The sequence below is a fragment of the Macaca nemestrina genome, chromosome 1 (assembly GCF_043159975.1).
Source record: "Macaca nemestrina isolate mMacNem1 chromosome 1, mMacNem.hap1, whole genome shotgun sequence".
Lineage (NCBI taxonomy): Eukaryota > Metazoa > Chordata > Mammalia > Primates > Cercopithecidae > Macaca > Macaca nemestrina.
Window position 1 is genome coordinate 195,915,240 of NC_092125.1, and position 13,343 is coordinate 195,928,582.

The 13,343-nt window shown below is 47.4% G+C and overlaps 1 protein-coding gene across 1 annotated transcript in view; it reads left to right on the forward strand.

The window, feature by feature from the left end:
• LOC105495220 (inositol polyphosphate-5-phosphatase B) overlaps positions 1–13,343 on the forward strand; it is an 84,279-nt gene that overhangs the window by 16,216 nt on the left and 54,720 nt on the right. The window contains 2 exon segments of the mRNA XM_071095892.1: positions 25–288; positions 291–404. Coding sequence (XP_070951993.1) covers positions 25–288; positions 291–404 — 378 coding nt within the window.

Below are 13,343 nucleotides of genomic sequence, written 5' to 3' on the forward strand. Positions count from 1 at the left end.
TCCGCCCCCTTTGTTCCTGCACAGGCTTCGATCCTACGACCCGGGATCCTGAATTCCTGTGGCTGTCTCGGTACAGGTGCGCAGAGCCGGAGCTGGAGCTGCCAACGCCGCGCGGTTGTAATTCGGCGCCAGGTACCTGGCCAGGGTACGCGACAATTGGCGGAGGCAGGTATCCGTCTCGGAAGGAGCGGTGGGGATTGGAGGAGACCCGCCCACAGGGGGCGGGCTCCGTTCTGTTTTGGGGCGGAGCGACGGAAAAGACAGGCTTTCGATTGATGGAGAGGGCACATGGGGCGGGTTCGTCTGGGGGCGGAGCGCGCGGGGCGGGCGGCGGGATGAAGAGCTTGAGGAAGCAGGCAGGGAAATGTCTGCCGCCGCCGGCTCCAGGGAGTGCGACTCTGCAGGTCCGGCGGGCGGCGGGAAGCTGGGCTCGGGAGCTGGGCCGGGGGCGGCTGTGGGCCCGGCCCTTGGGTGGGCAGGGTCTGCGGTTTGGCCAGTGGACGCACGGGACGAAGACCAAAGTCCTGGTGGCCCTCCGGAGGCGGGGACACTGGGGCAGAAGTTCTGTGATGTTCTTCTCAGGCGGGCCTGACGAGGGTAGGCGGGTGGGAATGGGGTACTCGGGAATCCGGAGGCTAGGGTTTTAGTAAAGCCCCGTTCCGAACTCGCTGTGTGACCTCGGGCCACTTGCTGCCCCTCTCTGGGCCTGTTTCTCCATCTCAGCTTGCTCTTCAATCCTGACCTTCTGAGTTTGTCGCGTGGGGGGTGGAGGGGGGGGTGCACTGCCAATGAAAGAGCCTTCCTTTGGGTGAGGTATGGTATGTGTTGGGGCTCTGTCCGTCCTCAGCCCCTGTGATGATAGCGGAGTGCACAGGGCTGGAGTCTTGGGGAGTCCTGTCTACTCTGGGACCAGAGGTCACGATGAGGTTACGGGTTGTAAAGGGACTAGGTTTTTCCCACCCAGCTGTTGGTGGATAATGGGGAGCACAGAAGGCCAGTTGCTGAGCAGGAGCTTGTCGTTTGGAGATGCGGGGCTCAGGGCTGAAATTTGGGTGAGTCCGTGCTCTGGGAGGACCTGCAGACCTGTCTTTTTTTGTCTAGCTCCGGGGTTTTCTGCAAGGGCCCCTGGTGCTTTTTTCCCCTTGGGTGTGTCCGTGAGGCTCCATTTATGTGCGAACTTTGCCATGACCCCTAGTACCTATTTGTGACAGTCATTTACCAGCAATGAAGAGCCTGTCAAGTAGCTGTGTAAAGTGTGGGCCAGCACTCCACTTGCTCTTACAAGACTTGGAAACTATGAGGGGCAGGGAGGAGTGGCATGTTGCACAAGAGTTTGTAAAATGAGAGGAAACGAGGTGAGCAGAGGACTTCCTCAGTGCTTATGTTTCTCCTTCATTGCAGCCACCGCAAGGTGCGATTGAAGCGCCTGATGGTGCTGATAGTTTGCATCTTCCTTGGGCTTATCTCAGAGTTCACTATCGCTTGAGTTTCCATGACATTCTGGGCTATGGTGCTGGGACGGGTGAGAGTTTAAGAGCACATCATCTCCTTGCCCCTTCACAAGAGGCTGCCAGAATCCAGACAATTGGCGGAGGACAAAGCCAATGGCAGCAGAAAGAGGTGGGTGCTGTGTTCTCAGCCAGTACACCAGAGCCAGGCCATGCAGGCACTTCATTCCCTTAGTCTTCTATGAGAAGTCAGGCCAGCCAGCTCTGAAACCAGTTAGCTGCCCGGAGTGAGAAATGTTGAGGGATTTCAGTCTTTCATTTCCTTTCAAAAAACAGACTAGCCATATGCTGGAGAGGAATTATTGTTAAGGTTTCGGTTTTATTTTTATTTTAAAATAATTTGAAAGCTGAGCGTGGTGGTGCATACCTGTAGTCCCAGCCACTTGAGAGGCTGAGGTGGGAGGCTTGAGCCCAGGAGTTCGAGGGTGATGTGCACTATGATTGATCCTGTGAATTGGCTGCTGCACTCCAGCCTAGGCAACATAGTGAAACTGTCTCTAAAATAAATAAAGAAATAGTTTAAACAATTTTGTCAGCCAGGCACCGTGGTGGCTCACGCCTGTAATCCTAGCACTGTGGGAAGCCAAGGTGGGCGGATCATCTGAGGTCAGGAGTTCGAGACCAGCCTGGCCAACATGGCAAAACCCTGTCTCTACTAAAAATACAAAAATTAGATGGGTGTGGTGGTGCATGTCTATAATCCCAGGTACTCGGGAGTCTGAGGTAGGAGAATCGCTTGAACCCGGGAGGCAGAGGTTGCAGTGAGCTGAGGTCGTGCCACTGCACTCCAGCCTGGGAGACAGAGTGAGACTCCATCTCAAAAAAAAAAAAAAAAAAAAGAAAGAAAAAATTTTGTCTTTTCGTAATACCTACAGTAAGTGGGATGACACTTTTTTTTTTTTTTTTTTTTTTTGAGACGGAGTCTTGCTCTGTCACCCAGGCTGGAGTGCAGTGGCACAATCTCGGCTCACTGCAGGCTCCGCCTCTCAGGTTCACGCCATTCTCCTGCCTCAGCCTCCCGAGTAGCTGGGACTACAGGTCCCTGCCACCACACCTGGCTAATTTTTGTAGTTTTAGTAGAGATGGGGTTTCACCATGTTAGCCAGGATGGTCTCGATCTCCTGGCTTCGTGATCCACCCGCCTCGGCCTCCCAAAGTGTTGGGATTACAGGCGTGAGCCACCGCACCCGGCCAGGGTGACACTATTAATTGCTAAGTTGTTCCTGCTAAAATTGGTAAGAAATGGTATCAAGCTCCCCAGTTCTAGTTGGGTCATCTCTGTTTCCAGAGTTATTCTGGCCTCAGAGGAGAGTTACATCTTCTATAACAGGTAGGAAGAACCCTTTGGGCTGCCTCTGGTTGTTGATACAGGCTCCAAGGGAAATAGAGTAGTAGATTTGTTTTTTCCTATATGCATATGACCAAAGTCCCCACTTCTTGATAGCCTAGAGAACCCAAGGCAAACGGTTGCTTAAAAATGCTGTTTCTGGCCAGGCGCGGTGGCTCATGCCTGTAATCCCAGCACTTTGGGAGGCCAAGGCGGGCAGATCATGAGGTCAGGAGTTCAAGACCAGCCTGGGCAACATGGCGAAATCCCGTCTTTACTAAAAATATAAAAATTAGGCCAAATGCGTTGGATTATGCCTGTAATCCCAGCACTTTGGGAGGCCGAGGCAGGCGGATCACAGGGTCAGGAGATCGAGACCATCCTGGCTAACCGGTGAAGTCCCGTCTCTACTAAAAATACAAAAAAAATTAGCCGGGCATGGTGGCGTGCGCCTATAGTCCCAGCTACTCAGGAGACTGAGGCAGGAGAATCGCTTGAACCCAGGAGGCGGAGGTTGCAGTTAGCTGAGATTGTGCCGCTGCACTCCAGCCTGGGTGAGACACCATCTCAAAAAAAAAAAAAAAAAAAAAAAAACACCAAAAAAACAAAAATTAGCTGAGCATGGTGGTGGGCACCTGTATTCCCCACTACTTGGGAGGCTGAGGCAGGAGAATCACTTGAACCCAGGAGGTGGAGATTGCAGTGAGCCAAGATCGTGCCATTGCACTCCAGTCTGGGCGACAAGAGCAAGACTCTGTCTCAAAAAAAAAAAAAAGAAAAGAAAAAATGCTGGTTTTGATGCACGGCAGGAGAAACAAGGCACCCCTCAGGAGCTGGCCATCTGACGGGGAGGAGTCTGATAATACATAGATAGAGGTGAGAGAGTATAGGGTTGGCCCAGCAGGACAGTGTTCCTTGTACCGTGAGCCAAGGAAACAGAGCACCTTCGAGGACCAGGTATTTTGGGGGACAGGTGAATCTGGTCTTCATTCCTTGCCTTTGCATTGGTAGAGATAGGAATGATCTTTGATGATGCTTTCCAAAATGTCCTTTCTTGTCTTTGATTTGTCTCTGCTGAATTCAGGAGTGTTAGGTTGAGCTTGGTAGAAATTATAGTAGAAAAATGAAATGAAGCTAGTTCCAGACTGGAATCCATGTCTTCAGGTTCAGACCAGTGTCTAGGAGCCAAGTTGTGGTGTTGAAGTGAGGTAATGCTTCTGGTTGAGTGGCAGCCTGTTCATTTGATTCTCTTGGCCTCTTCAACTGCTTCAGGTGCAAGTTGCCAAGCCCAACTTGCACTGACATTAGATTGGTAGTTGAATCTGTAGATTGGTAGGAGTCTTTCTGCTCCTTCACTTATTTAACTCTTTTTTTTTTTTTTTTTTGAGACGGAGTCTCGCTCTATCACCCAGGCTGGAGTGCAGTGGTGCGATCTCGGCTCACTGCAAGCTCCGCCTCCCGGGTTCACGCCATTCTCCCGCCTCAGCCTCCGAGTAGCTGGGACTACAGGCGCCCGCCACCGCGCCCGGCTAGTTTTTTGTATTTTTAGTAGAGACAGGGTTTCACCATGTTAGCCAGGATGGTCTCGATCTCCTGACCTCGTGATCCACCCGCCTCGGCCTCCCAAAGTGCTGGGATTACAGGCTTGAGCCACCGCGCCCGGCCGGTTTTTTTTTTTTTTTTTTTTTTTTTTTTTTTGAGATGGAGTCTTGCTGTGTCACCAGGCTGGAGTGCAGTGGCGCGATCTTGGCTCACTGCAACCTCCGCCTCCCAGGTTCAAGCAATTCTCCTGCCTCAGCCTCCCGAGTAGCTGGGACTACATGCACACCCCTACCCCCAGATAATTTTTGTATTTTTAGTAGAGACGGTGTTTCACCATGTTGGCCAGGATGGTCTCCATCTCTTGACCTCGTGATCCGCCCTCCTCCGCCTCCCAAAGTGCTGAGATTACAGGCGTGAGCCACTGCACCTGGCCTAACTGTTCTTAATATCTTTTTCTTTTCCTTTTTTTTCTTCCTAACCACTAGATGACCAGGGATGCTGTTAACTTCCTTGTGCAGCTGTTTCTTTCCTTAAAAAGAGTGAAGTCTGATTTGGGAGAAATGCCTCATTATTTCCATCTAGCAACTGAAGTTGCTCTTATTCAGAAAACCCCATTGAGGATCCTGCACAGGGCCTAGTACTTATCCGAGTCAGTCTGTAAAATGTTCACCTGCATTGCATCCTGGGTACACGCAGAGACCTGGAGCTGTGTTCTGGAGGATTTTGAACTATGCACTAAAAAGGAAATGGCTATGGCTACTCAGAAGTCCCACGGGGGCCATTCTGGGCTATTTTAACAAAGCAGTAATAGCAAATACATTTTGGTTTTTTTAATCCAAAGTTGATTAGAAATGAGCCAGCTTCGCTGGGCGCGGTGGCTCACGCCTGTAATCCCAGCACTTTGGGAGGCCGAGGTGGGCGGATCACAAGGTCAGGAGTTCGAGACCATCCTGGCCAACATGGTGAAACCCCATCCCTACTAAAATAAAATTAGCTGGTCATGGTGGTGTGCGCCTGTATTCCAGCTACTCGAGAGGCTGAGGCAGGGGAATCGCTTGAACCGGGAGGCAGAGGTTGCAGTGAGCCAAGATCGCGCCACTGCACGCCAGCCTGGTGACAGTGAGACTCCGTCTCAAAAAAAAAAAAAAAGAAAAAGAAAAAGAGAAATGAGCCAGCTTTTTAGTAACTCAAATTTAAAAGGAGATGTGTTATAAGTATTTTTTCTTCTGGACCCAGGAAACAAAGTATTAAAGTCTGTCTGGCCAGTGAAAGGAAATGAATGCTATTTATATCTGAGGGTAACATGAAGGGTAACCTAGTTTACCAGAGTAGAAGCCAGAGAGCATGTTAGCAAAATAGCCCCTGGGTTGGTTTTCTCTCTCACTCTCTCTTTCATCTTGTTTTGTCAGTACTAATAGGTAAAACTTGTGTGACCAACATATCCTTTTAGCATGGAGAAAATAAATTTGCTTTTGTTTATCTTAGAGTACAAATATCGCCCATAATTTCCACCTTTGTGGGAAGCTCTGCAGGCTCCTAAGTAACTTATTTTAGGTCACTTTGTTTCCTTAAACAAAAGAGAACTGTATTCGTTTTTCTTCTTCCTTTTGTTGTTCCCCTCTCCATTTTCCTTCTTTGTGCCACTTAACCCAGTTTTTTGTTTCTAGTACAAGAGAAACCCCTAAAGATTCTTTTTTTCTTCTGAAAACAGTTTGTTTTGGAATTCTACAGTGATTGTTGAGAGCAAGTGAGGTGACCCACAAACACTCAGTTAGAAGTGGAGCTTTGAACAGAAAAATCCTCAGGGAGGGACAGTTCAGAAAGAGGGAGGCATCAGTATTTATCAGAGGAAAGTTACTGTACTGTTGGAGGATAGATGCTAGCTGACTTGCATGTTTTTCTTTGCTACTTAAAATACACTGTTAGCCTGGCACAGTGGTGCGCACCTGTAGTCCCAGGTACTTAGGAGGCTGAGGCGGGAGTCTTTTTTTTTTTTTTTTTTTTTTTGAGACGGAGTCTCGCTCTGTCGCCCAGGCTGGAGTATGGTGGCGCGATCTCAGCTCACTGCAAGCTCCGCCTCCTGGGTTCATGCCATTCTCCTGCTGCAGCCTCCCGAGTAGCTGGGACTACAGGTGCCCGCCACCTCACCCGGCTAATTTTTTTGTATTTTTAGTAGAGACAGGGTTTCACCGTGTTAGCCAGGATGGTCTCGATCTCCTGACCTCATGATCCACCCGCCTTGGCCTCCCAAAGTGCTGGGATTACAGGCGTGAGCCACCGTACCCGGCCTGAGGCGGGAGTCTTATTTGAGGAGTTCCAGACCAGCCTGGGCAACATAGCGATATCTCTGAATTTAAATAGATAAACATATAAAATAAATTACACTCTAACAGTTTTGTTATTGGTGATCCATACATGAACTGAAGCTAGCAGATATGAATGAGAAGAGACTTTCTTGGAATGCCAACAATGAGAATTTAAACAAAGTGGATGTCAAGTGGCCTGGACATTTTTCTTTTTCTTTTTATCATTGTTCCTTGGTGCACTATTACTTTCTGTTTTTGTTTTTATTTATTTTTATTTTTATTTTATTTATTTATTTTTTGAGACGGAGTCTCACTCTGTCACCCAAACTGGAGTGCAGTGGTGTGATCTCTGCTCACTGCAGCCTCCACCTCCTGGGTTCAAGCAATTCTCCTGCCCTAGCCTCCCAAGTAGCTGAGATTACAGGCATGTGCTACCATGTCTGGCTACTTTTTGTATTGTTAGTAAAGATGGGGTTTCAACATGTTGGCCAGGCTGGTCTTGAACTCCTGATCTTAGGTGATCCGCCCGCCTTGGCCTCCCAAAGTGCTGGGATTATAAGCATGAGCCATCATGCCTGGACTAATTTTTATATTTTTAGTAGAGACAGGGTTTCACCATGTTGGCCAGGCTGGTCTTGAACTCCTGACCTCAAGTGATTCGCCTGCCTTGGCCTCCCAAAGTGCTGGCATTACAGGTGTGAGCCACCATGCCCAGCGTCTTTTTGTTTTTAGAGACAAGGTCTCCCTGTGTTGCCCAGGCTGGTCTTAAACTCCTGGCCTCAAGTGATCCTCCCGCCTCAGCCTCCCAAAGTACTGAGATTAGAGGCATGAGTCACCACGCCTGACTTCTTTGTACAATATTAAACATGTGTCTCAACTTTCCTCTTATGTCTTTAAAATGGGAGTGAATGTTTGCCTCCTGGAAAGTCACACAGGACTTAAGCAATGCTAAATTATTTAGATGTGCTTTCATTTGGGAAATACAATTAGAAATGGGAAATGCGGGCCAAGAGAGGTGGCTTATGCCTGTAATCCCAGCACTTTGGGAGGCTGAGGTGGGCGGGTCACTTGAGGCCAGGAGTTTGAGATCAGCCTGGCCAACATGACAAAACCCTATTTCTACTAAAAATACAAAAATTAGCCCGGCGGGATGGCATGGGCCTGTAGTCCCAGCTAGTCAGGAGGCTGAGGCATGAGAATTGCTTGAACCCTGGAGGTGGAGGTTGCAGTGAACCCAGATCGCTCCACTGCACTCCAGCCTGGGCAACACAGCAAGACTGTCTCAAAAAAAAAAAAAAAAAGAAAAAGAAAAAGAAAATGCTCACCTCGGAGAACTGAGAACCTGGCTGCTGTCTTCAGGGTCTGTCCTAGGGGGATTTCTTCCTGATGAGAACTGCATTGGCTGGGTGCAGGGGCTCATGCCTGTAATCCCAGCACTTTGGGAGGCTGAGGTGGGTGGATCACCTGAGGTCAGGAGTTCGAGACCAGCCTGGCCAATATGGTGAAAACCTGTCTCTACTAAAAATACAAAAATTAGCCAGGTGTGATGGCTTGCGCCTGTAATCCGCGCTACTTGGGAAGCTGAGGCAGGAGAATCACTTGAACCCTGGAGACGGAGGTTGCAGTGGGCAGAGATCACGCCACTGCATTCCAGCCTGGGCAACACGGAGTCGCCTGGGCAACACTGTGAGGCTCCGTCTCAAAAAAACAAAACAAAACAAAACAAAAAAGGACTGCACTTACTCCCTTCCTCCCTCCATTTTCATATTTCTGAATGCAATCACTAACAACCTCAGGGCATCCTCGACTCTTCCTTCTGCTCTCATGTCTAATAAGCAAATTCTGTTCATTTTTTTTCTGCAGTGTCTCTCCTATCTACCCACATTTCAAAATCCCCATCATTCATGTTGATATCCTCTTAGCTGAACTGTTGCAGTAGTCTTCTTGTAAGTCTTCCCAACCTCAAGTTTCCCTCTCCCTTAGGGATCTCCTTAGAACATAACTTTGATCGTGTTTTACTATTTTATATGTGAACTTGAATATTGTACCACTCCCTGTTGCCTATAGAATAAAGTTCAAATTCCTTGGTGTAGTGGTCAAGTCCTGCACTGACTGACCTCAACCTGCTTCTCTGGTCTTATCTGCTACAAGTTGTCTTCATTTCCTTTTACTTCAGACTTCACTGGTTATTGTTTCTGGATAAAGCCCTGTACTTTTTCACCTCTTTATTGACTTCTCATTCAGCTACATTTTTGTAAGCTTCAACTTGCTACTTTTAGCATTTTGCATTCTCTCTCCTTCCCAAATGACAGCCGAATGCCTTGTACATCAGTAGGTGCTCAAAAAATCTCTGTCTCTGGTTGAACTGTAGAGACCCATACCGTTTCTAGCCTGAGGTGCTTTGTGGCCTGAACAGCTCCTGCCCTGTTCCTCTTTGAGCATGCTCTGCGTCTCTGCATTGCCCTCCCCCCTTCCTGGTTTGCTCTTGCCCACTTCTCTTTTAGCTTTATCACCAGACCACAGACAGTTCACAGAAGGCCCGCTGAAGGGAAGCCTGAGAAGGAAAAATTCAAGTCATCTCTCCAGGGGCCTATCACTGCTAACCAACCTGTTGCTGTAAAGTAATTGCACTGTAGTCTTCCTCCTTGAAAGCTAAACTGGTCATATTTAGTCCTTGCCAGCCTAAATTGGATTTGCACAGGGTGCAAACTGGATTTTCAGTCTAGAGCTTACAGGTTTGCTTGGCATGAGATGTGTTTTTAGAGATGTCTGTGTTTATTTTATTTTATTTTATTTTTTGAGACGGAGTCTCGCTCTATCGCCCAGGCTGTAGTGCAGTGACGTGATCTTGACTCACCTCAACGTCCGCCTCCCAGGTTCAAGCAGTTCTCCTGCCTCAGCCTCCCAAGTAGCTGGGACTACAGACGTGTGCCACCATGCCCGGCTAATTTTTGTTTATTTTTATTATTTTAATTTTCATTTTCTTGAGACAGATTCTAGCTCTGTCACCTAGGCTAGAGTGCAGTGGCGTGATCTCGACTCACTACAACCTTCACCTCCCATGTTCAAGTGGTTCTCCTGCCTCAGCCTCCCACATAGCCAGGACTACAGGTGTCTGCCTCCACACCCAGCCAATTTTTATTTATTTTTATTGTTTTGAGACAGTCTTGCTCTGTTTCCCAGGCTGGAGTGCAGTGGTGCAATCTCGGCTCATTGCAACCTCCACCTCCTGGGTTCAAGCAGTTCTCCTGCCTCAGCCTCCTGAGTAGCTGGGATTACAGGCACCCGCCAGCACGCCTGTTATAGGTGCCCGCCAGCACGCCTGGCTAATTTTTGTATTAGTAAAGATGGAGTTTTGCCATGTTGGCCAGGCTGGTCTTGAACTCCTGACCTCAGGTGACCCACCTGCCTCGGCTTCCCAAAGTGCTAGGATTACAGGTGTGAGCCAGTACACGTGGTCTTTATTTTATTTATTAATTTAAGAAAATTTTTTTTTGTATTTTTAGTAGAGAAAGGGTTTCACCATGTTGGCCAGACTGGTCTCGAACTCCTGACCTCAGGTGATCCTCCCGCCTCAGCCTCCCAAAGTGTGGAGATTACAGGTGTGAGGCACTGTGCCTGGCCCTGTGTTCATTTTAAATAATAGAATCTATGACACTCCTTTTTAAAGCTATGAGATAATTGAGAAATGTAAAAGAAATGAAAAAAGAAAACTAAACATGGTTATTTAACTTTGAAGAAAGTAACAAAACAATTTGGGATGGTGGCAAAGCTGAAATGGAAAAAAATGGTTTTTTTCCATTCTTTTTAATGCCAGGTGCCCTGTGTTATGAATGTCACTCAAGAGTTACCTGCCCTGTGTACTATGTGCTAGGTAAACACTTAGCTCCTTTTTGTCATAAGAGTAAAATCCAAACTCCACATGGTGTTTGAAGTCTTACAGCTTAGCCTAAATTTACTACTGTTGTTATCATTATTAGTAGCACTTACCATTTATTAAGCACTTACTTTGAGTCCATGGGCCTTACACTGTGTCACAAAAGTTCCATAAGAGGATCTCTACTTTTTTTTTTTTTTTGAGACAATTTTGCTTTGTTGCCCAGGCTGGAGTGCAGTGGTGCGATCTCAGCTCACTGCAAACTCCGCCTCCGGGGTTCAGGCCATTCTCCTGCCTCAGCCTCCTGAGTATCTGGAACTATAAGTGCCCGCCACCACACCCGGCTAATTATTTTTTATTTTTAGTAGAGATGGAGTTTCACCGTGTTAGCCAGGATGGTCTCGATCTCCTAACCTTGTGATCCGCCTGCCTTGGCCTCCCAAAGTGCTGGGATTACAGGCGTGAGCCACCGTGCCTGGCCGAGAATCTCTATTTTTCAGCTGGGAGATTGAGGCTTAGAGAGGGTCGGTAACATGCTTGTAGTCACTCACCTGGTCATTGGCGGAGTCGAAAATAGAACTCAGGTCACACTTGAGCCCTAGGTCACACTGGAGCCCTAACTCTTATTCTCTTCTTCTTTTTTTTTTTGAGACGAAGTCTCACTCTGTCACCTAGGCTGGAGTGCAATGGTGCAGTCTCGGCTCACTGCAACCTCCACCTCCTGGGTCCAAGTGATTCTCCTCCCTTAGCCTCCCAAATAGCTGGGATTACAGGTGCCCGCCACCACACCCGGCTAATATTTGTATTTTTAGTAGAGACAGGGTTTCTCCATGTTGGCCAGGTTGGTCTCGAACTCCTGACCTCAAGTGATCTGCCTGCCTCGGCCTCCAAAAGTGCTGGGATTACAGGTATGAGCCAACGCGCCTGGCCACACTCTTCTTTTGTATCCCTAGTGCTTCTCAAATAAAACTTTTCCCTACTTATTTATCCTACTTATTATTACTTGTTTCCAAGCATATTATAATGCCCTATCTTTGTGCTTTGGTGAAGTTATCTTCTCTGCCAGAAATGCTTTCTGAGCCCCTCGTTTGCTCCTCGGTGATATAGTTTATTGGTTGAGAACACAGACTCTTGGCTCAGATTCCCTAGGTTTGAACCCTGGCTGTGTGCCATTTACTACTGTGTGCTCTTGGGCAAGTTATTTAACCTCTATGTATATCTCCTGGTCTGTAATGTGGACGTAATAACAACACCTACCTCATATAGTAGTTGTGAGGATAAAATATATGTAAAGTGATTTAAACAGCACTCGATGTGCAGTAAGCCTTAAGTATTTGTTCTTTTTTTTTTTTTTTTTTTTTTTTTGAGATGTAGTCTTGCTCTGTTTCCCAGGCCGGAGTGCAGTGGCGTGATCTTGGCTCACTGCAACCTCTGCCTCCTGGGTCAGGTGATTCTTGTGCCTCAGCCTCCCGAGTAGCTGGGATTATAGGCGCCCGCCACCACGCCTGGCTAATTGTTTTGTATTTTTAGTAGGGACGGGGTTTTGCCATTTTGGCAAGGCTGGTCTCGGACTCCTGACCTCAGGTAATCTGCCCACCTCGGCTTCCCAAAGTGCTGGGATTATAGGCATGAACTACTGCACCTAGCCAAGTATTTGCTTTTAATATTATTAATATTTTTAATACTATCGTTGTCATCATCAACAGAGCCTGACTTGTATTCCAGGTAGTTGGATCTAGACTGGTTTATTTCCCCATGAATTCTTTGCTAGTGTGGAAGGCCCTGTCTCAGACTGAGAGAGCCTGGGGAATGTCCCCCTGGTGGTGTGTGCAGGGCATGATGTTGCTGGCAAGCATTGAACCTACTCACTTAATCCAGTCAGTTTGAACTGTCAGGTATTTTGAATTACATGGTTTGCAGGTATTTTGCTCACGTGGTTTTGCAGGTTCTTCCAGGATGCTGGAAATGGGATGCATTGCAAAGTCTGGTGACTGAGAAGATAGAAGGGGACACCTCCTCCTAGACCTGTCTAGTAGGTGCTCAGGAAGGGTAGGATGTGATCTCCACCCAGCAGTGACAGCCACACTCCCACATATCCTGTACAGACTGTGCTGATACTTTTGCTTGGTTATCCAAACAGATTTAAACCTTCTCTTCACATCATACTTACCCCTGGGAGTTTATAGTTTCATTGATGATGTTGTCCTCATGTATGCAAAATGGGAGGCTGTGGGACTTTGGAGTCAAGCAGATCTGGGTTTTAATGTCAGCTGCACCATTTACTGGCTCTATGTCCTGGAGCATGTCTGCTATCTGCTGTAGACCTCAATATCCTTATTTGTAAAACAAGGCTAATAAACACAATACATGAAGCATTGAACATGGTACCTAACTATGAGAGGTACTTGATAAATGGTAGTCATCATTATTAAAGCAGTGGGGGATTAGGAGTGATGGAGAAGAGGGAAAAGAACAGTTCCTGAATGTCTGGTGTGTACCAGGCATTGTGCTAGGTTCGTGACTCATGTAGATTATATTTGTTTATCCTTTTGAGGTCCCCATAAGTATGGTAGCATTACTTCTGTTTTACATATGAGGAAGCAAATTAAATAATTTGTTTGAGGGTTCATATGAGGTGATGGATGGAGTCAGTAACATCACCAGCTCTATTTTATTCTAAAGCCCAAGGCGTTTTCCAAAACACTTTGTTTTTTTAAAGTGCCAGGCATGTTATATAGACAGGAAGACACTCAAAATTCAGAGAAATGACTACTGAGGACTTA